The 24,707-nt window shown below is 39.3% G+C and overlaps 1 protein-coding gene across 2 annotated transcripts; it reads right to left on the bottom strand.

The window, feature by feature from the left end:
- Positions 1–528: 528 nt before the first annotated feature.
- PRKAR1A (protein kinase cAMP-dependent type I regulatory subunit alpha) lies at positions 529–21,031 on the bottom strand. 2 transcript variants are annotated; one of them, XM_012453832.2, is made up of 11 exons: positions 20,896–21,031; positions 17,481–17,663; positions 10,613–10,783; positions 9,716–9,807; positions 9,458–9,519; positions 8,588–8,634; positions 7,328–7,486; positions 5,402–5,462; positions 4,313–4,434; positions 3,335–3,416; positions 529–3,003 (listed from the first exon to the last, which is right to left on the bottom strand). In XM_012453832.2, exons 2-11 carry the CDS (start codon positions 17,655–17,657, stop codon positions 2,831–2,833), a joined length of 1,146 nt encoding a protein of 381 aa, XP_012309255.1. In that variant the 5' UTR covers positions 17,658–17,663; positions 20,896–21,031; the 3' UTR covers positions 529–2,830. The 2 variants fall into 2 exon arrangements, with proteins under 2 accessions (XP_012309255.1, XP_012309254.1); XM_012453831.2 differs by lacking the exon at positions 20,896–21,031 and adding an exon at positions 20,493–20,612.
- Positions 21,032–24,707: the final 3,676 nt, after the last annotated feature.

Here is a 24,707-nt window from a genome sequence, read left to right on the forward strand (position 1 = left end):
CTCTTCTAACATACAACATATCTCCAACTTCACTGAATGTGAAGAAATACCAATATACTAATGAATACAACTTAATCATCTCACTCCTCAGAAACCTAAGGAAAAAGCATCAGAAATTAAGACTTTATATACAAAAAATGTAAAAGTATCCTTAAGTAGCATTAAATGTATATAGTAAATTTAAACCAAAGAGTATGCTAATCCAGAAATGATGTTTCTCCATTAAGTCTGGGAAAATTTCAAGGTCACAGAACCAATCTGTCTTCAATAAAAAGGAAATCTTTAGCTTTTGACCGAATTTTTTTCCTTCCATGATTCAGTAAATAAATCTGCTACATCTCAATTACCCTTTAAGCAAGATTTTGAGATCCCTGACAAACTGAAAAGCACTGAAAATAAACATTACTCTCTCAAAACACTGATCCCATAATTCACCTTCGCTTTTTATTTTTGCCCATCGGAGTAGACTTTTGGGGAAGGACAGAGAGAGGAAAGACGGAAAGGAGAAAGGGAAGAAAAACTGATTCATTTAAGAATTTAAATTATTTCATCTTTTTATTACTTGACCTACCATTAAGACAATCTAAAACAAAAAGAGTATATTAGCACACATGGTATAATCAGACTGGTAACCAGGAAACAATACAAAACGGTCCTTTGGCCATCTATACTTTCTAAAGCAGTAAATCTCATAAATTCACTTACCAAGCCCAGAAATAATGACTTTTAAAGCCCTGAATATCAACTAAGACAAATTATGCCAATTGTGATTTCTCACATATACTTAGATTACACAAAGATAAAGCTTTAGATGTGATCATTGTTTAATGTAGACTTATCTTTAACTTTTTAAATTAGAAACTACAGCAAGCCAAATGATTTAAGAGTAAAACTCATTTAGAAAGCATTTTATGTATCTAAATATACATGAGCATGATTATATGCACACATGAAACTGCAATTTTATGACATTCTAAATCATTTAAGTACATTTTGCATTTAAACAAAGATCAAATCAAGCTTTACGCTTGTAAGAACATAATTTTTATTTTTAATTTTTTAAATATAAAAAGGTAGCTAAACACAAAGTACAGATCAGAAAACCCTCATTTAATATAGATGATTTTGGAAATTAAAAAATTTGTAACACGGTGGCTTTCTTACCCACCCTAAAATGTAAATAAAACCTCTTCCCCAGATTTATACTTCATACTTGGCAACAACCTAAAAGTTTTTCAAATCTATGAAAAAAATCTACCCAACCAATTTAAATTACCTGGGAAAAGGCAGGAGAGGAGATCAATAATCAGAGTCAGTTGCACACAGATGGAAAAATGCTTGCAGTCACTCCCAAATATAACCCTACATTACTTTATATATAAATCACAATGAAAATAAAAGTGCCTACATCACAGAACTGTGAAATTTTGTTTAAAAAAATAGTAAAAATAAACTGTTGGGTATCATTGGAATAATGTAACACATAAGGCTGGAAAATACTGAAATACAGTTAAGACTCAATACACAAGTTTAATTAAAAAAAAAAAAAGAAGAAGAAAAGAAAGAAAAGTTTGCCAGAGAAATAAATGCTAGATAGGAAAGCAGGACTTTCAGCAGGATAGCCTTTTTAAAACCAATGTGAAACAACACAGACACATTATACCCTACCATCAACCCACCAGAAATTCTAGCTGAAATAAAAAGGAAGGAAAAAAAAAGACTAAACCAAAGTAAAAAACTTCTTCCAAAATCTCATGCCCCAGTGAGTTTCACGGGGAAAATTCCCGACACTGAACTTTGTCCTCCTGGCATTTCTCCCTGTAGCAGCATCACCTGTTTCTCTGTTAGGACATTTGCTCCATCTGTATCTAGTCACAGCAAATCCAATCTCCTGGAATCAGTTTAATGAGCATAGGAGATTATACTGAAGTCAACTGAAGGACATACTTTAACCAAAGCTCTAAATTAATAACCAAGATTGTAGACCTCAAATTCTTATTCTCAATTCAGCATCTGATCAATATTTGGCACTAGCTGGATAAAGGTCTAATCCAAATTTGTAAGCCAAGGCAGATGTAGCTGAAAACTAACCCAGTATTTATAGTCTATGATTTAGTTTCAAACTTAAAAGGCAGGTATAGATAGCCACACCTAAAAGTATTTCAGAATTGGAGAAGAAACATTAATAACAAGATATAAATAAAACCAGGCAGATTAGCTTGGCAAACAAAAATTCTGGTTAAAAATGAAAAAAAAAATTGAACCAATCATAACCCATTGATAATTAGCAAAAATGGCCATTTTTGCACCCTTAAATTAGTTTAATTACAGGCAGATGTCTTTCTACTATACTATGATTTTCTATATCCATTTTCCCTAATCTTTAGAGCTTAATGAGAAACCATTTATTCTACAAAGAAATACAGCATATATGGCCACAGTCTATGCTTAAAAGTGGAAAATTACGTCACTTAAAAAAAAAATCTTGCACTGTTACATCATTACTCTATGGTAATTCAATAGGTGCTGGGATCTGCCCTCACCAAAAAGCATGGCACTCACTGCCCAGGTTGAATACTAACACTGCACAAAGAGAAGCAGTAACAGCAAAGTCTCCATAGAACTCTTTCTATTTATTTAACTGTGTATGAGCATTTAGTTAATGCTCCAAACTGAAAATGGTGCAATAAAAGCAACTTTCAATATATAAACAGACAGGAAGCTGCGATGCCAGTGGCCACCTGGCGCTGCAAGTAGGGAAAATAAAGCAGTCTGCATGAGTGAAGCATGGACTGGGGAGAGGAGAAAAGGGAGGCACAGGAGGCAGATTTCAGACAGACAGTGACACAAAACTGTTGTACTGCTGGATGTTTCGTTTGAGGATGTCTGAGCATGGGCCAAGGACACGTTCAAATCTAGGTCGGTCCAGCTTAACGCACTTCAAGGGGCCACGAGCAACGACTGTGGCAGCACGAGGACGATTCATCAGTAGTGCGATTTCACCTGGAGAAAGAAAAAGAGGAAGGGTAAGGACAGGCTAACTTCTATGAAAAACATTTCCTTAAAGCAGTGCACTTCTGAGAAAGAACACAAATATTTATTTCTCTAAAAACTTAGTACAGGGCACACCACAACTACACTTAAAAAACAAACTAGTGGATATAAGACAATAATTTCATTAACTGAGTAAAGATCAAAAATCTCACACTGTATCTCTCAGAGCCAAAAGAGGCTGCAAAATTCAGGAGAAGACAAGATTATGGAAGACTACAATATCTCACTGAGAGGTGATTTAAAGAAACCATGTATTTATTGTGAGGGAATTCATACATACCAAAATAATCAGAAGGCCCCAATCTTCCCACTTCAACAAATTCTTCATTTTCTGACCGACGTTGTAGCACAGCAGCTGACCCCTACAATAAAATCACCAAAAAGCTAAACAAACACTCTCAAACCCAAGGTGGCATCTTAAACATCCTATGCAATTTTAGCTACCTTGCAAAAATGGGGCGGGGGGGAACAATTCAGTGGTTATTTCAACTTACATGCACATGAGATAAAAAATGACTTTAAAGTTAGTCACCACATGAGCTTCAATTTCTATATTACCAGCATCTCCTGCTAGCAAGGTTCTTATTAAGCTAAGGTGCTTAAAGGTTACAGACTTGGGTTAGCAAACTGTAGAGGAAGGGCTAAATTCAAGCTTGCTCTTTTGCAGATAAAACTTTATTGGAATACCACATCCATTCATTTACATATTATTTGTGGCTGCTTTTGCACTACAGCAACGGGTCCACAAAGCTTAACTTACCACCTGGCCCTTTAGTTTCCTGACCCCTGGTTTAAATAAAATCAATCAGCAACTATGGAGCCACATTCATAGAAATCTGTCACGTGGATCTGCTTGGCAAGCAAGAGTATCTGCTATACATTTCCATGGAATGTGGATATATAAAAATACAGGAATTTTTCAAATTTAAATAATTACCTTTAATCCTTATTTACCAAATAGCCCAAATACTTGCATTTTAACAAGGATAGTACAGAATCATCACAGTATGTTATGTTAAATGGCTTTCAGAATTTGGCTATTCATGTCTAGGGCCCTTCAAGAATTCTGACTCAAACTCATTTATAAATGTAGTGACCTAACAGAAAACCAAACAACAGCATTTCAAAGTAAAAGATAATTTTAAAATAAAATTGTCAGGTATTCTTAAAAACTAAAGATGTAATTCAGAATTAGCCCACTCTTTCCCTCTTAGAGTGTACAACTTTAATTTAAAGTATCAAATTCTGAGTTCTTTACCTCTAAAATAATGAAGAACTCATCCCCCGGTTCTCCCTGCACCACAATCTTCTGCCCATCTTCAAACTGCACTGGTTCCAATGCATCAGCTACCGTAAGACGTTCCCATTTGTCCAGAGACTCTAAAAGACAAGAATCAAAAGAATTGCTCTGTATTATTTGGTGCTATTATAAAGGTAAAAAGCAAGTATAAAGAGATTCAACCAAACAGCCATGCCCATTCAACATTCTAGTAGTGTCTCAGGTTAAACATGGTACCTGTCTTCAATTACCTCTAGTCTGAGCAGGATTTTCATATCACCTGCAGATAGCCCTTAGATCCTTATTTCAGTAGTAGCCCAGACGCCAGGTTAATTTATACCGACTGTACCCAATGGCAAAGGAGTAAGAAAATGTAATCATTAAGTATTCCTGAAGACTGCCATCAATGCAAATTAAACTTACAACTACAACACTCAAAAGTCATAGTTTCCCATCCATATCATTCCAAAGTTTCGTCGAAATAATTTAATCTACTTAAATCCTCGGTTTACTTCATGAAACAAGAACTAGAAAATAACTTTTATTCCCAAAGGCCAAACTAAGATCCAAACACAAAGTAAATGTAACCAATTCAAAGAAAAGACAAATGAGGGGGGGCAGTCAATTAACTGTAAGAAACAATGACGGAAGCCTGTTATCTTTTAAAAATCCCCATTCCCCCTTCATGAAGAACAGGTGCTAAATAACATCTCCGAGTCCACATAACAAAATGCACAAAAGAAGATCTTCAATTAATCTGCTTTACTCTAAATTTCAACAAACTTCTGGCATGTTTTCAGAGGATGCCAGCAAATGACACCTAATCTTTCCACAGAGGAAACGTATTCTTGGAAGTACTCACTTTTCTGAACCAATCAACTCAATGATAGAACAAGAGAGAGAGAAGTCAGAGAGAAAATAACTGAATGTCTACAGTCTGAAGGACTTTCAGCCCTTCTTAAGGCGGAAGGAGTAGCAATGATACTTTCAGAAGGCTTTTCCCAAGTCCAACCAATTCTAATTCAGGGGTATTCCATATACTAGCAGTCAACACACTTTACAACTCACCTAAAATAGAGACTTTACTAAGGAATTCCTCATACATCTTCCGCTTTCTCAGTGTGCTTCCCTAAAAATAAAAACAAAAGTGATATTCCCAAGACATGCAATTATCACCACATAATACTATGGAATAAATATTAAGTTTCATATAAATTTTAAAACCAGAAAGTCAAAGCTTGTTGCTGCTTTTTGTTAATGAAGAAAACTTAATTTTAACTAATTCATTTTTATTTTACAGGTAATGAATGATATAAAATGACATTCTTGTGATTTATATTTTCTGCCAATATTATGCCCAATTCCCAGCATTTGTAACCAGTATGTTGACATATTTCACAAAGCATTTCCCAACTTCCAAATACAATAGAAATACAGGTTTATACCTGAGTATATCACCCAAGATATTTTTCCACACACTTTATACCAATGCACAATTTCCATGTTTACTCTCAAACTGATTTTGCGCCACTGCCAACTCAATTTATCTCTGAAAATATTTTCTCACAAAATTTATCTAGGTCTTCATTTATATCCCTTTAATCCTAGTGTTCTTCCTGTTCAACACTGATATTTAGATGCAGATTCTTCCAATAGTTTTGGCTTCTCACCTATAAAACTGACATTTCTTTATTCTATAAAAAAGGACCATACCCTCCCCTACCCAGATATACAGATATTTCACCCCATATCTACAGTCCCTAATCCCGGTCCACAAAGCCAATGCACTGTGAGGCCCTAACTGCCTTTCAGGCCCACTCTGAGAAAGTAAAGTATTTTATTTCAAATCAATAGTTCCAGGTCCTACTCTTCTTTGGCAATGAGATAAAGCTGTAAACACTCTACATTTCCTTTTACTAACAGTATTCCTGCAGAGGAAATCAGAACTGTACGGTCAATTTCTTCTTCAGTATGCTGTCAAATCACTTCAAAACTAATCTTTCTAAAATTTAGACTTATCTTTGCCATAAGTGTTTTGTTTTGTTTTTTTTTCTAAGCTCAGGGGTACATGTGTAGGTTATATAGGTAAACTAGGTGTCACAGGGATTTGGCGTTCAGATAATTTTGTCACCCAAGTAATAAGCAAAGTACACAAGAGGTATTTTTCCTGATCTTCTCCCTCTTCCCACACTCCACCCTCAAGTAGGCCCCAGTGTCTGTTGTTCCTCATCTAGTATCCATGTGTTCACATTGTTTAGCTCCCACTTGTAAGTGAGAACATGCGGTTTGGTTTTCTGTTCCTGTGTTATTTTGCTTAGAAAAATAGTCTCTCGTTCTGTGTTGCTGCAAAGGACAAGACTATCTATCTAATCTATATATATATTCCAAATGCAGAAAAATTTCAAAGTACATCAGACTGTACATTTTCAAATGGTCAGATGGACAGTGCACAAATTTAAGAAAACCATTCAAAATGACCAATGCATTGGCTGGGACTTAAACATTCAAAGCTATTCTATAAATTTATCACAAAGTTCTCCACAAGTCTGACTGTATCACCAGAATGTTCCAATTAGTTTGTTTATTCCTTTAACAAGCGGGGACGTGATATACGTATGCATTACTGATAACCCACTTTCACAGGTTAGGGAAGCTGATTATGTCTGAATGGCCCCAAATAACTTTAGGCACTTAAGAGTAGCACCTATCAGGCTATCTGTGATGGGTAAAATTAAGCAAATTAAGAAGTGCCTACCAGCAAATGGATAGATTTCCAAACATGAGCTGACCGGCACATATACACCAGATCTTGTTTCCCAAGCTTTTGTTCTAAAATATCACTGTCTAAAATGTCATAATGAATAATGCTAAGCTGGGCTTAATGCAAAGTATTTGCTCATTAAAAGAAATATTCTCATTTTAATTTGGTAATATTCAAACATGAGTTACACAGATGAGAATTCTAAATCACACTCAAACACTATGGTCTCTTACCATGAGGATCCTTCTATAGCTGTCTCGGTCGATACCCCACAATTTCACATTTGTCTTTGCTTTGACAGTGGCTGCTCTAGGTGTTCCATAAATCAAAGCAAGTTCTCCAAAGCTCCCTCCTTCCCCAACACTGGTTGCCCATTCATTGTTGACATAGACCTAAAGTGCAAGTGACAGCAAAAAAGTTTTTTTCCAGATACACAAACACATAAATGTTAAAAACCCTCAAAGCTTTTTAAAAGATCACAATCCTGAACTTTGTTTTAAAAAACAGAATATATTATGTTTTCAGTACACATCAGAGAATAATAATTGATTTCTGATGGGTTAAATGTCTCTATAATTTACCTGATTTAATTATCTGGTAAGAAAAAAGCATTCTGTAAGGATGTAAGGGAAAAAGGTTGGCTCAGCACTAATACCAGTCATATATATTTAGAGAACTGTGCTGAGCACTATGCTAAGCATTTTATTTGCATTAGGTCACTGAATTTCCTAATAATCCTAAAAAATCAATGCTATTAGTGTCCCCATTTCATTTGTGAATAAGAAACCTCTATTAGGCCAGGAGCAGTGGTTCATGTCTGTAATCCCAGCACTTTGGGAGGCTAAGGAGGGGGATATCACAAGGTCAGGAGTTCGAGACAAGCCTGGCCAACATGGTGAAACCCAGTCTCTACTGAAAATACAAAACTTAGCCAGGTGCCGTGGCGGGCACCTGTAATCCCAGCTACTTGGGAGGCTGAGGGAGGAGAATTGCTTGAACCTGGAAGGCAGAGGTTGCAGTGAGCCAAGATAATGCCACTGCGCTCTAGCCCAGGCGACAGAGCAAGACTCCGTCTCAAAAAAAAAAAAAAAAAATGCTGTATTAGGTCTGCTAGCTAATGGCTGGGTCTACTCTCTTTTTTTTTTTTTTAAAAAGACAAGAGGTCTCACTTTGTTGCCTAGGCTGGTCTTGAACTCCTGGGCTCAAGCAATCCTCTTGCCTTGATCTCCCAAAGTGCTAGTATTATAGGCATGGGCCATTGCGCCCAGCTACACACACTTCTTAACCACTACTCCAGCAAAAGTTCTGAACAGAAAATTGACTTTAAAAAGTTTCTCTGTGTCATAAAAATACTTGGCAAATGGTGTGAATAAAATCTGACATACAAGGGTTATAATTATCCTTCAAAAACACTATTCTTATTGCTCAGAAGCAATAAAAATCAATACACTGGCTTTTAAGATCAACATATTTTTGGTATTACTAAATCTTACATCCATCTCTCCTTGATCAATCACATAGAAGTTATCTCCTTCATCACCTAAAAGAGGGTAAAAAAGTTAGGAGCATATTACAAATTAAAGAAACAAATCATCAAAATTAATATGAAATAATAAACTTGTTTTATAATGGTACTATGAGAGAAGAGTGTGTTACAAACTAACACAATCTCTCAGGGGAAAGAAAAGCAATATATTTTAAAAGTCATAGAACTAATCAAAATTTTTTTAGTCATCTCATGGTGAAGAATACCTCTGAAAAAATGTTTAAGAGCATATGTGTACAATGTTATTAACTGCTATGGCATCTATAACAAGGACATTAGAAAAAACACAAATAATTAAGAGCAAATTATCAGGTTGCCACAAAATAGGAATATATAACAACTCCTAAAACATCAAGAATAAGAAAATAGAAAGAGGAAGATAGTCACAAAGATCCATGTTAGTCTATGCAGGCAAAAGTAAGAATCTATAGGAACCCTAGAACCTTTTTAATAGGACTATAGAATGAAGAATGTAGGTGTTTATTTCTTACTTTAAAAGTGATTAATAATATAAAGGACAAGAGAGATATATATGATTCTGAAATTCTATACAACATTAAAAATAAAAAATGTAGACATTTCCTTTAAATTATTATAAACAAAACTGTATCAAAAATATTAGTTCCCAATAAAGTGTTCTTTTCAGCTCAGAAAATTTTAATTTAAAAGAAAGAAGTAGAAAAATCCAATCGTGTTAACAGAAAAAAAAAGTGGTTGGATCAAAGAGGAAAACAAATTTCAATAAAACAAAACCAAAAAAATCCTCCAGTCTTGCTTCCTCTCCCATAACAATACTGAATGCTACAGAAGCCCTTACCTTGCTGAATAACAGTCTCTCCTGCAATAAAGGAGACTGGAAACATGGCATCAAAAATATCACTGGAAGAGAGAGAAGGCCTCAAGTTAATTTCACATGCCTCCTCCATGAATTTCAAACATTAAGCTTAGAATTAAAGACCCCTGAATGTCATCTGGTGAACAATAATTAAGAGCCCTAAAACTTGCACCAAGTGTTGAAAATAATTTGGGATCACACCCTTACTGGAAAATTAGTGTAAGAAAGAGCCTGTCCTACCTTCTCTCATTATCATCAAGATGTGAAAACAGCACATTCTTTTCAATGGCTTTGGCTAAAGCAGCCATTGTCTTGTAATCTTTTGGTATAACCTAGAAAAGAATTGAAGGTCAAATGACAATTCCATAAACCAAAAACATTTCATGTTTGCGATCTGCCTTTCAATTAAATGTTAAGCCACATTATGGTATTTAAACAAGACTGCTTTGAGTTAAATATTTTCACTACAACACACTTGTACTATCTTTGATCCATAAAATACTCAACAAATATTGACTAATTAATCCCCTTGCCTACAGCCAGGCCTAAATATAAAGTCTGGTACTTGGTTCCCAGTTAACAACTAAAGAAACAAACCAAACACCTTGACCAAGGTCATTATTCTGTGGCAAAACTAAGTATTTTATAATAATTAGTCATTTTAAAATCTGTGATCTATTAGTTTCACAAGTCTCAAGTGCCAGGACAATGCTGTTCCCCCTTAAGGCTAATAGCATAACTCAAAATAGCAGCCTAGCACTAAGGAAGAGGAGAATATAGGACAAATGAGGCTCACACAATAAAATGTTAAAAGCCACAACATGACTTACAGGATAGCAAAAAATGGACACCATGATTCAAGAGAAAAAGCAATACTGCCCGTCTCTTCTACTGCAAAACAACAGCAAGGAAATAACAAACCCCAAAATGCAATTATTCACTAGTTTATAATCATTATTAGTTATTTCCTCTGACAGCATGCTATTACAGAAACCTGTTTTCCAGTACCCAACAACTATACAGGATGGATGAAGTTCCATCTTGTTTTGTATTTTACAATTCATTCATCAAAGGACACTAGATGACCACCAAGTGGGTCCCAAGAGCATCTCCCCAATGTTCAAATATCAAAACTACCTTTCTAACATATGATGCGGCATCTTCCTCTGTATAGACCTCGGCGCTGATAGCACCTCGTCGCCTCCGACCTTTAACCACTGGGTTGGGTGGAGGAGGAGAGATTTCATCCTCCCTTGAGTCTGTACGAGTGCCCGCTTTCTGCAGATTCTGAATCTGCTTTGCCTCCTCCTGAAAGAAATTGAGTTTGCAAAATGAGATCCTTCAGAATGTAAAGCTGGTATTCTCGTATTCCAATGATAGTCCATCTCAGTCACTTCCAATCTTTTCTTCCAATACCAAAGTAAGTTAAGAGGAAAAGACCAATTCGCAATGGGGAAAAAAAAATAGAGAGTAACATTTGAAAAGAAACACTCTCAAGAGAATTTACCTCAGATGATAACAGATGCTATACTTTATGAATGAGCAAAAGCCATTAGTACAAGGACACATAACATGTGAGTAACAAATTAGATATTCATTATAATGTCTTGACAACAATGATTTGTGATGCACACAACAGTAACACAATGCAAGACAAAATCCTGAAAATGGGAGTTTTTTGATGCTACTGGAGATAGCAAGAGACCCTCCCAGCCAAAAGAAATGTTACCCAAGAAAAACAATTCAAGCACAACATAGAGATCCAAGAATGTCTAGATTACTGAGTTATTTCATTAACTCAATAAGCATTTTCTGGTTCTGCCATGCCAAGTCCTACGCTAGGCAACAGGAATATAAAAACAAATAGGAGAGGGTCCTGAGCCCGTTGATTTCACATTGTGGTCTGATTCCAAATAAAAACAAATAATGAAATGATGTGATGGTAACCATGAATTTAAATAAGATTCTGTCTATAATACTTCTCCCAGCAGAGCTAGGATCATTCTTCGTGATCAAGGTTTAAAGTTGAACTTAAAAGAAAAAAAAGAGTTTACTTGCTTTTAAAAACTACTCATTGAACCAATTCATATTAAACATTCTTTTTTTTCATATCCAAAGTCTTAAAAACAAATTCCTCTCAGATCTATACTAAAGAATTAGTTGTTATGCCTGAAGGAAAAGGGAAAAAATAAAAATGTGTTACCTTCTACTTTCTCATTCATTTGACCCATTAGTTCCCTTTTATATATAAATTTGTCTGTAAGTGCCCATATATTAATCTCCAGAACACTGGCAGCATTCAAGAAAAGCAATGGTGTGGGAGGGAACCTTTTCATTATTATGCCCTTTTGTACCTGCACAACTTTGAAATATGTGAATATGTAACCTACTTTTTAAAATACGGTTTTTAGAAAATTCATTTCACGTTAATTCTGGTTGTCCAGTAAGGTTTCCCATTTCATATTAACACAGAACTATAAAACTCAAGTCTCCCACAAGTTTAAAGTTTAAGAGTATATGACTGGGTACAGTGGCTCACACCTAAAATCCCAACACTTTGGAAGGAAGAAGGGGGCAGATCACTTGAGCCCAGGAGTTTGAGACCCACCTGGGCAACATTATAAAACCTTGTCTTTAAAAAAAAAAAAAAACATAAAAATTAGTTGGGCATGGTGGCAAGCACCTGTAATCCCAGCTACTTGGGAGGCTAAGGCAGGAGGACCACCTGAGCCCAGAAAGTAAAGACTGCAGTGAGCCATGATCGCACCACTGCACTCAGGTCTGGACAATAGAGTGAGATCCTGTCTCGAAAAAAATAAAAAGTAAAACACACACACACATGCACACACAGACACACACACACATACACACACACAAAGTTTAAGAATATAAAGGAAAACACAAATTTTCCCCCCCAGATTTGTCACTGACATTTCACAAAACTTTCAGGAAAAATTTCACAAATAACATCTCATTTGGGACTGTATTCTACTTCACTGAATTTTTAAGATTTTGAAGTAACAAAAGCATTTTGATTTTAGCATTGTCTCATGGATTCTAGCGAGTCTTTTAAAAACAGCAATCTGAATATAACCTGACGACTCAGAGCCATTACTCAGATCATCTATCAGTTTTCTAGTGTATACTACATTTTTATAACCTGTCTCTTGCTGTTGTCATCCTGCTGTCTCCTTCCTCCTCAGCTCTTTTTTAAGTGAAGTGATAAATAACCTAAATACCTTGACTTGATCATGACACATTCTATGCATGTAATAAAATATCACATGTACTCCATAAAAACATACAAATGTTATGTATCAATAAAAATTAAAAATTAGAAAAAACCTCCCAGTTTACTTACTAGTTAATGATGCTCTTGACTCTGAAGTTCAAAGTTCTGTGCCCACTACTATGTTTTCACGATTATTTGTTCCCTCCCTGCTTCTATCACTCTTCCCTGTGGGTAAAGTGCACTTCCCACCCCAGTGACTTAGGCTTGGCTACAGGACTTGCTCTGGCCATGGAATGTAAGTGGACATGCCATACCATGCTTGCCTGTGTGGTTTGGCTCTGTCCACCTTGAGCTTCTGCCCTCTCTCTGCTTTGAGAACAGCATGCCCTATATAGGGCTGCTCCTTCTGCTCAGACCCAGAACAAGATATGTGGTGTCAAGAACACAAGACAGGCTAAGCTGCACATGACTGGTCTGTATAGTAACCATTGAAATTTAGGGGTTATGTGTTGCTCCAGCAAAAGCTGACAGCTACAGTGTATGACCACAGCCATGTTACTTACTTTCTCTCAGTTTTACCTGCTATGTCTGTAAAATGCTGATCATCATCTACCTCATACATTTGAAATAACAAGTATGTATGTACATAAAGTGCTTCACATAGTACCTGACACAGCAGACACAAGGTCACAGTTATTATTTAATGTTTAATAAATATAAGAGTAAAAGAAGACTCAAATTCCAGATGACTGAATTAAAATGCAGAAGCTTTCAAAAGACCAACTGTCAGAGTTTTTAGTACATTACTTATAGAGTAGTTGAGGTAACAGAAACACAGCCTCCCAGTAATGAGGAAGAAGGTGATGAGAATGTGACTGTATTTTCAGACTGATATGGTTTGGCTGTGTCCCACCCAAATCTCATCTTGAATTGTAGTTCCCATAATCCCCATGTGACATGGGAGGGGCCTGGTGGGAGGTAATTTAATCACAGGAGTTGTTACCTCCATGCTGTTCTCATAATAGTGAGTTTTCTTGAGTTCTCTGATGGTTTTGAGGGGCTTTTCCCCCCTTTTGCTTGACCCTTCCCCTTGCTGCTGCCATGTGAAGATTCATGTGTTTGCTTCCCCTTCCACCATGATTGTATTTCCTAAGGCCTCCCCAACCATGCAGAACTGTGAGTCAAACTGCTTTCCTTTATAAATTATCCAGTCTTGGGTATGTCTTTATTAGGAGCATGAGAACAGACTAATACAATAAACTGGTACCATAGAGAGTGGGGTGTTGCTATAAGGATACCCAAAAATGTGGAAACAACTTTGGAACCGGGTAACAGGAAGAGACTGGAACAGCTTGGAGAGCTCAGAAGACAGGAAGATGTGGGAGAGTCTGGAACTTCCTAGAGACTAGGAGGGTTCAGAAGACAGGAAGATGTGGGAAAGGTTGGAACTTCTAGAGACTTGTATGGCTTTGACCAAAATGCTGATACTGATATGGACAATGAAGTCCAGGCTGAGGTGGTCTCAGATAGAGATGAAGAACTTGTTGAGGACTGGAGTAAAGGTGACTCTTGCTATGTATAAGAGACTGGCAGCATTTTGGCCCTGCCCTAGAGATCTGTGAAACTTTGAACTTGAGAAAGATGATTTGGGGTATCTGGCAGAAGAAATTTCTAAGCAGCAAAGCATTCGAGAGGAAGCAGAGCATAGACGCTTGGAAAATTTGCAGCCTGACAATACAACAGAAAAGAAAACCTCATTTTCTGGGGAGAAATTCAAGCCTGCTGCAGAAATTTATGTAAGTAATGAGGAGCCAAATGTTAATCGCCAAGACAATGGGGAAAATGTCTCCAGGGCAAGTCAGAGACCTTCAGGACAGCCCCTCCCATCACAGGCCCAGAGGCCTGGGAGGGAAAAATGGTTTCCTGGGCCATGCTCAGGGACTCCTGTACTATGCAGCCTCAGGACATGGTACCCTGCATCCCAGATGCTTCAGCTCCAGTCTTGGCTAAAATGGCCCAAGGTATAGCTCTGGCCATTGCTTCAGAGGGTGCAAGCCCCAAGCCTTGGCAGCTTACACATAGTGCCAGCCCTGTGGATGCACACAAGTCAAGAACTGAGGTTTGGGAACCTCCGCCTAGATTTCAGAGGATGTATGGATGGATGTCCAGGCAGAAGTCTGCCGCAGGGGCGTGGCCCTCATGGGAGAACCTCTGCTAGGGCAGTGCAGAAAGGAAATGTGGGGTCGGTGCCCCTACACAAGAGTCTCCACTGGGGCACTGCCTAATGAAGCTTGAGAAGACGGCCACCATCCTCCAAATTCCAGAATGGCAGATCCACCAACAGCTTGCACCATACACCTGGAAAAGCTGCAGACACTCAATGGCAGCCCATGGAAGCAGCCAGGAGGGTGGCTGTACCCTGCAAAGCCACAGGGGTGGAGCTGCTCAAGGCATGGGAGACCACCTCTTGCATCAGTGTGCCCTGGATGTGAGACAAAGAGTCAAAGGAGATCATTTTGGAACTTTAAGATTTAATTACTGCCTCGATGGATTTCAGATTTGCATGGGGTCTATAGCCCCTCTGTTTTGGCCAACTTCTCCATTTGAAATGAGTGTATCTATCTAACACCCCCAGGAAGTAACTAACTTGCTTTTGATTTTATAGGCTCATAGGTGGAAAGGACTTGCCTTGTCTCAGATGAAACTTTGGACTTGAACTTTTGAGTTAATGCTGGAATGAATTAAGACTTTGAGGGACTGATGAAAAGGTATGATTGTGTTTTCAAATGTGAAGACATAAGATTTGGGAGGGGCCATGGTGGAATGATATAGTTTGGACCTGTCCACACATAAATCTCATCTTGAATAGTAGTTCCCATTATCCCTATGTGTCATGAAAGAGACCCCATGGACGTAATTTAATCACGGTGAGGGGGTTACCCTCATGCTGTTCTCGTGATAGGGACTCCTCATGAGATCTGATGGTACTATAAGGGACTTTTCCCCATATCACTCAGCACATCTTCTTGCTGTTGCCCTGTGAACAGGACAGGTTTGCTACCCCTTCTGCCAAGATTGTAAGTTTCCCAAGGCTCCCCAGCCATGCTGAATTGTGAGTCAATTACACCTCTTTCCTTTACAAATTACCCAGCCTCAGTATGTCTTTATTAGCAACATGAGATAGGACTAATATACATACAAATTAACACTTAATAAATAAAACAATAACCTGTTAAAAAGTTGAAAATCTAGTTACCTAAAGGTACAGGTATCTATATTCAACCCTGGCTAAAGGAATATACACATGTCAACAAAGACCCTTGAATTATAGTAAAAAGTATGTTGAACTGTAACTTTAATTATTAGAAGGTAAAAAAATCAACACACATTAAATCTAAAAATCCCATCTGCAAAGAAACCATTTTAATAATTATTTATTGCTTTCCTACCTTTGTAATTTTTAACAGTACTGTGGCAACTACAAGCTTTGAAACTAGCAGCACACATTCAACACTCCCTATAAAAAGATACACACTTAATGTCTCACCAACTTAATCCCCTCATTTGATGGTTTCTATTGATGTCCAAAGAAGAGGGATCACCTTACAGTGACCCATTTCAAAACCATATCTCCAGGAACGCACTTGACTTCAAAACAAGGTACATCTATGGCTTGGCTCTACAATACTTCCATTATTTGCAAATTGCATATGTAAGAGAAAGCCAGAATATCTATTATAATTCCAAGACAGCAAAGCAACATTCACACTGACTAGTTGTTCTTTTTTTTAATTATTCTGATCATGGTACTAAACACAAATTTTAACAATCAGTTTTTAAAGAAAATAGTAGAATAACCTGATCATTGAGCTACCCAAACACTTTTTAAATCTTAGTATAGATTCTTTTACTAATAAACTATGCTGATAAGAAACTGTAAAAACCAATGGAAAATAACACAAATATTTCTATTATACAATTAGATAATCATATATCAAAGAAATGTCCCTCAATTGATTCAAAATCATTTTGAACCACCTTAAAACTCCCACATCCACAAGAAAATCTGTAAGTTTATCCCACTGACTTACAGAAGCAAATCACATAAACTATTCAAAACATTTGGTGATCCAGACATTTTAATTCATCATTTCTTGAGGGAAATGAATTGAAGCACTGTCCTTGATGTAAAATTATCATTTTACTTAGAAAATTAGAAAAGCATATGCCACATATGTAGGTCACACTGACCTACATGCAAGGAGAAAGAGCAGCAAAGAATAAAAACTGGATTAATTTTTTTCAAGGGGAAATAAATCCTGACCAATAATATGGAGTAAAATTTTTGAGGACCATCAATCTCACTATCTCTACAGTAATTCATCAGAGATATACTCTATGTTAAAATGGACTTAATATAATTGAAAATTTCTGATACATCAGTCACAAGCTAGATTCAAATGCTTCATTATACTAGTTTTAAAAGTGGGGTAAGATTCATTACCCTTACCTGCTTTGTTCAAAAAGGGAGAAGTATTAACTACTTTCAATTACTATAGAATTTCCTATTCATAGAACTGCTAGACTACTTCTGATTAGTTTTATGCACTAATTTTAAAAGTTAACGAAGAACTGTTTGGAAACCCTTCGTTACCCAAGTACAGTTAGCATACAGGTTCATTTTCTGATAAATTCTACTAATTAATAATTTTACAGTTATTAAACGTAACAATGGTCACAATCATCTCATCATCTCCCCACATTTATTTTTACCTTCTCCAACCTCTCAAAGTATTCCCTGAGGAATGCCATGGGTCTCTCAGGTCGAGCAGTGCACAACTGCACAATAGAATCTTTGAGCAATGCTTGAATATTGTGCTTCTGGACGTAGAGCTCACATTCTCGAAGGCTGCGTGCCTCCTCGCTGGCGGCAGTACTGCCACACTCCATGGTTCTCTGAGAGAAAAAACACACATATGCTTGTATAAACTATAAAGCAAAATGCCAGTCTGGCATTTGACTTGCTACATTCATTAGGCAACTGATTCATAAGGATTTTTTTCTATGTAGATTTTGTTTTTAAACAAGGAAGAACAAAATATGTACAGAATTAGCATTATTCCAAGTAAATGTTTCATTTGGTTACTGCTGCAGGATCTGTGCTCTGTACACAGCAGTGAGAGTCAGTAACCTCAGCTCCTGGGAGGAAGTATGAGCCACTATCCTCTGCAGAGGCGGGTACTGAAGTCAGGCCCTTAAGGGAATTTCATTCAGTTCTCCCTTGCAAAAGAAATCATGATGATGTGGGAAGTATGTAAACGGTTAACAGGACAGAGAATTACAAGGGCACACACGTCAACTCTAAGTGAAAGCAAGTAAGCACAATGAAGAACATCTGACATTCTCTATATGTAACTTCTATCCCATGGGAGTGTCCTAACGTCACAGAGCAAACCACTGGAGTGAGGATCTGATTAGCCAACTACTAGCGTAATCAAAATTTAAAAAAACACACAAGAAAATTCAGATGAGTTTTAAAAGCAACCTTTTATTCCACAATCTGTTGCCAGATTCCACCCCTAACTACTACTACACTCATGGTAAAAGAAGAAAAATCCTTAGTTGGGGAGGGGAAAATCCTTATCAAGTGAACTGTAAAACATCTGGACATAAAATTGTCAAAATGTTTTCTTCATCTGGACAGGAGAATGTTAAAACACCTAAGTTTCAAACTTGAATGAAGATTCAATAGATAAATTACATTTAATGAATTACATTTAATGGATAAACTGCATTTAATGGATTTGAGAGGATTCAAACTATGGCACCTTGATGTGAAGTAAAAAAAACAGAGATAATAATGAGCAGCTAACCTCATCCTGAAATTAAAAAGTTTAGTAATTTAACAACAGGGTCACATACTGTTTTCCTTCCAACTCCTAATTACTAAGCGTTTAAGATTAGAAGGTAAGAGTGTGTTCCCCTCCACTCAGCAACTGAATTCAATACTAATCAGACATTTCCAATTATAATGCATTGCAAACTATTGAGATCAAACTGTAAATTTAAAAGAATTTACAGAAAGAAATACCAGAGTAAAGAGCTATTCTAAAGTGCTACACTGTTACACATTTTGTTTTGACAACTTTCATCATAAAGGTCAATAACTAATTAGGTCAAAGACTAATTAACAGACCATGAGAAAGTTTGTGGTTCCAAGATAGGCACATAAATTAGAAGCCATGGAAAAAGCATCATGCTGCTACTTTAGAAATAAACAGGCAAAAAAAGGTGCATTTACTTTAGGACAGTTTCATACAAGCCACTTTTCCAGGTCAGGCAATCATATGAACTGAAAATCCACTTCAGTAGAATTGTCTGCATTTCAAATACTGAAGGCCACCAAGAACAATCATTAATCAGATCTTTCATGCTTCAAAACATTCAGTCATATTTCAAAAATATTTAAGTGATTAATCATTCTAAGATCAGGTCTTTGGCTGGTAGAGATGAGAGAACTAGGCCTAACGAGTGAAACTGTGTTGTTTATTTGAAACAACGTATTACAAAAACCAAAAACAGTACACGAACAGAAATGTCCCAAGATTAATGCAGTCACCATGTAAATCCCTGAATAACCAAATTTCACAGTCTTAATATTTTTAATCGAGTTACCTGGGATTAATTCTCTACGTGTACGTATTTTTAAGAGCCCAACAACCTAGCCTTCCTTCCCCACACACAATTATTTAACTGCTTTAAAACTTTCACAGCATTGTCTCTATGCAAAAGAAAATACTCAGATTATCACTTTTGAAAATTCAGTTGTGAGAAAATTGTTTCGAAAGAATTATATTCTGGGAAATAAAAACACTCTGAGAAACCATTCCTGATCCGGACCGCACCCCCTTAGATCTGCCAAGTTACGACTTCCTTGGGGTCATCTTGAGGAAGTGTTTGCTTTTCCTGCTCTACTGAGAAGACGGGATCTCCAGGGAATCTCGCAAGGAGTAAGACGATTGTCACCACATACTCTGAGCTGAAGGGGTTAATAGGTACCGCGTATTTTCGAGGAAGGGCAGGAAAATGCCCTTCACTTCACGTAGGCCACGGTCATGACCACAAAATGAAGAAGGGAAGCCGACACCTCAAACTGCGCCAGTCCGAAGGCGACAGTGGTGGCGAGGAGGCCTCAGGGCGGAAAATCGGGAAAGAGGGGGTGGGTGACAGGGAACAAAAGGAAATTCCGGGGCCCAACTAAGACCGTCGTGTAGATGGGGGAATATCACCCCGCTATGGAGGGGAAAAGCGACTGCTAGCAATGACGAGGAGTCAGAGTGGAGAAGAAAATTGCCGGCTTTCAACAAGAACCATGACCAGCAGGGGAAACGATGGCGGACCCCGGTAAAACAGAGCCGTTGTCCTTCAAGAAATGGGGGAGGGTGAGCGAGGAGGCCGCGGCGCGCGGGGGCGAAGGCGGCCGGGGAGGGCCGCGGAGGGCCCAGGGCCCCAGGCGCCGTGAGGTACGGACAGCGCGAGCGAGCGAGACGGCTGGGGATCCCCACACCACAGAGGACGCCCAGACGGCCTTGGGGATGCAGACTCGGAGCCGGGGGCGTGAGGCCTGCGAGGAGGCGCCCGCCGGGCCGGGGAGGGGCAGGGGGGTGCGGCCGTCCCCCTGCAGGTCTCTCCCCGTGACGCCATCTTGGATTGGTCCAGCGCCCCCAAACGGGCGGCAAGGCGACGAAGCTCACCTCGCCTAAGACCCCGGCCGACCCCACTCACCTGGGGACTGGCGGCGGCGGGCGCGAGGCTACGAGTGCGAGGCGGCGGCCTACAGAGCTCCCTTAGCGCTACGCTCCCAGTCCAGCTCCACTCTGCGATAGCGGCTAGGCGACGGCTCCACCGGAAACGGCCTGGCCTCAGCCAATCAGCGTTCGGCTGCTGACGTCAATGCGCCTCGCTCTGGCCAGAGCCGTCGCCTTGGCAACCTTAAGGGCGCAGCGCCCCCAGTTCCTTCCCCCTTCGCTCGTGGAAAGACCCTCCCGCTGCAATTGTTCGCCTTCCGCCATTCTTTCCATCTTACTCGTCCCTTATCCACAGCACTTTCCTCACTCGGCCTCTTCTCCTTTCTGCACTCTCCCTAGCCCATTTCTCTCCTTCTTCCTACTCACCTTCCCCTCCTTACCTGTCCCTCTCTGGGTGTCCAGTCGCCTCTGTTCTTCCTTCTGCTCTTCGCTCCCTCTCCGCGCAGCTATCGTGCGCTTCCCTCTCGTCCCTCCTCTGTCCACCCCACTCTCTCTCCGGCCTCCCTCGACGCCTCCGCCTTTTCTCTCTCCTTTCCACCCCCTCCCCGACCGATCCACATGGGGCGTCTCGGATGACAGGTGGGCGACTCCGCCCCGCAGCCCCTGCAGGGGAGGACGCCGGGCAGGGGCGGGGAGATTCTTGCCGCTGCCAGCCCCCGGAGGAGGTGGTGGCCCCCGCGGATCTGCAGCAGCTGCGCCGCGGGGCCGAGCGCGGGCGGATGCCCGGGATGCGCTCTCCGGGCCGCGCATCCTGAGCCCGGCCAGCGCCGCCCCGGCCCCGGGCTAGGACCCGTCATCCGGTCCAGGAAACCTGAGCCCTGCCGAGTCTCTGCTGGGCGGACGTGGCCCCTCTCCCCGCCTGGGGTGCTGTCATCAGTGCAGCCCACACCGTCCCTGTCGAAAGCGGTCTCGGGAAAGGACTTTGCCAGGGTCCAAGAGGAGGCCCGAGTCCTTCTAGAACCTGAAGTGCCTCCGCATCACTCCGACATCAGAGAGGGAGAAGTGCAGAGTATGCAGATTGTCACAAACGCCCTGTCACCCTACAAGACATCGCAGCTGTCCATACAAACTACACTAATGGGGGAAATTCGGAGGAAAAGAGACTTTACTCTTACAGCCATTTTTTTTTTTTTTAACCATCAGATCATCTGTCTGAGGAGGAAGAAAAGGGAGGCAGGGTACAGTTTTAGAAGCATAATGTCTCTAAATGAATAAAGGCCAACAAGGACACATATCCAAGTGTTTGGCTGGGGGCTGCTGTATATATTGTATGCATTGTATATATTTCTAGGCCTATGTGCTTAAAATTCATAATGGATTCAACACAATACAAAAAAGCAAAGTACACACATATGCAAGTGTCTAGGAGCTGCGGTAGTAACACTGTGTATACTTCAAGGGCTGTGTTTTTAATGAACGAAACACAATACAAAAAAGTAGAAAAGTATCTCAATTTATATTGACCCCAGATTGAAATAATATTTTTATATATTAGGTAAAATATTATTAAAGTTAATTTCACCTTTTTTTAATTCTTAATGTAGCTATTAAAAATTTTAAAGTTACACAGATGGCCCCCATAATATTCCTATTAGACAGCGCTGGCTTCGGAGGCCAAGTGCTCCACCAAATCCATCAGGCTCTAAGGGTACTGTCCATCAGATGATTTCTTTGATTTAGTTATGTCACTCACTGCCTTCTGATAGTCAGGGACACATAGGCAATATCAAAAGGGCAATCAGGCCTACAGGGGGAAATAACAGAGGGAAATTTCTCCTTTCACTGACTCCCCAAATGTTGACCATTGGCCCTTCTCCAGGGATGAGCGGAATGGGGGATTAAAGACAGAGCCTCAGTCATATGGGATTTCACTCTTGACAGTACAAAGAAGGGTTGATAAACTGAACCCTACGCTGGCAAGCAGCAGAAGGAATTTGATAGCATTGAGCAGGCCCGGTCATGTTATGGGAAGAAAATATTGCAGTCAGATAAATCTGAGTTTGGTTTCAGGCTCTGCCATGTCCGGTAATTGGCTTAATCTCCATGAGCGTCAGTTTCCTCGGTCGTAAAAGGATGAACGTGACTGTGTTGAAGTTAACTAATAAGGGTAATAACAGCAAACACACGTATAGCACTTACTGTGTTCCAAGTACTGTTCTAAGAGCATTATACATAATTAACTTAATCCTCATAATAACTCTTGACATAGGTAATATTGTTATTGGTACAGAAGAAAACATGAGACATGGAGAAGTTAAGTGACTTGCCCAAGGCCACACAGCCAGCATGGCTTAAACCCAAGCAGTGATCTTAATCACTCTCCTTTGCAGGATAGATTAGAGCTCTCCCTTTGCAGCAGGATAGATCAATCTCTCTCTCTCTCTCTCTGTCTCTCTGTCTCTCTCTCTCTCTCTCTCTGTATATATATATATACACACACACACACACTTATATATACGTGCGTGTGTATGTACATGTATAAAGTGTTCAGTACAGTGTGGGATATATTAAATGAATGTAAATTTACTTCCCACTTCTCCCTCTTCCTACAGAGCTACCCAAACTACGAGGTTAAGTCGGAGTGACACTATGTCCCACCGTTAGTGTTACCTTCCAAGTGCAGTTAAGATACTAAGAATAAGGGTACAAGCAAGCTGGTGACATTGAGCTGAGTGCTTTGAGTGACAGCTGCTTCCTTGCTGAGGCCTGGCTGTGTGTCCCCATTCAGCTGCATGCAGGCGCCAGTCCAGCCACGGGCCGTTTCCTGTGTCAGTCACACTCAACCTTGTTCTAGGTGCCAAATCCTCATATGCTGGGGCTTTAGAAGACATAAAGGGAAATGGGCAGTAGACAGTTGAGCCCGGGGAGAGTTCACTGAGACAGCTGTTCTGAAAAGCTAAATAGCCTCCCTCAGTGCTTTCCAAATGGTGCAAATGTTCTTTCAGTGCCACTGTGTTGCTGTGAGAATACCAACTTGTTGGTATTCATAAATTACGTTTCGGAAATGACATTTGTTCCACTGTGGTTTCTGTATGATTTCCCTTCTCCAGAGCCCTTCTGCTCTTGATTCAAAGATCTGTGCCCTTGAGAAACTCAGTTTAAAAATACATTTCTGGAGTAGTGCGATTATAAGTAAATTTTCCTCTTTAAGTGGTGGCTGACATCTGTAATCCCAGCACTTTAGGAGGCCCAGGCTGGAGGATTGCTTGGGCCCAGAAGTTCCAGACTAGCCTGGGCAACATAGAGAGACTGCTGTATATACAAAAAAATTTAAAAATTAGCCAGATGTGGTGACGCATGCATGTACTGAGAGGATTGCTTTAGACCAGGAAGTCAAGGCCGCAGGGAGCCATGATCTCACCACTGCACTGCAGCCTGGGACACAGAGCAAGACCTTGCCACTCCAAAAAAAAAAAAAAAAAAGAAAAAAGAAATTTCATAATTGCTGTTACAATGTTTGTGAAACAATACCAAAAACCATAAAAGCAAAATAAATATGAGTGGTAAGCAGAAATAGAACTAAGAAAGCTAAAACATAAAAGGAAAGAATACTTTAGTGGTACATTTCTTGGTGGTTCTTATACCTAAAGTTTCCATTAGCAAACCACAGATCCACATATTTCCAATTTCAAATCCATTACCACCTACTTATGGTGTACAATAGTACTGAGTATTTATGCTTACTAGGGGACCCGAAGTTGTGGTTTCAGACATAATCTAATTCCAGCAAACACCCAAATGCCAAAATGTCTTCCTACTTCTCTCTCTGGTGAATGTTCATTTAAACTAAGGAAGGGTGTTTATCTTGAGCATTAATTGAAAATATTAACCAAGAAACCAGAAGGGTGGCAAACTTAGGTCGAAAACTCAAGTGTGTTCCAAGTAAAAATATCTTAATCTAAAACATATCTTCATCAAAAATAGCATATTTATTTATTTATTCAACTTTTGTTTTAGATTCAGGGGGTACATGTGCAGGTTTGTTATCTGGGTATATTGTGTGATGCTGAGGTTTTGGATACAAGTGATCCCATCACCCAGGTAATAAGGATAGTACCTAATACTTTTTAAATCCTTGCTTCCCTGACTCCCTCCCCGTTCTAGCAGTCCCAAGTGTCTATTGCTGCCATCTTTATGTCCTTGAGGAACCAATATTTAGCTCCCACTTATAAGTGAGAACATGAGATAGTTT

Source organism: Aotus nancymaae, unplaced genomic scaffold, assembly GCF_030222135.1.
Source record: "Aotus nancymaae isolate 86718 unplaced genomic scaffold, 86718_ANA_hifiasm-v0.15.2.pri h1tg000089l, whole genome shotgun sequence".
In the NCBI taxonomy this organism is placed as follows: Eukaryota; Metazoa; Chordata; class Mammalia; order Primates; family Aotidae; genus Aotus; species Aotus nancymaae.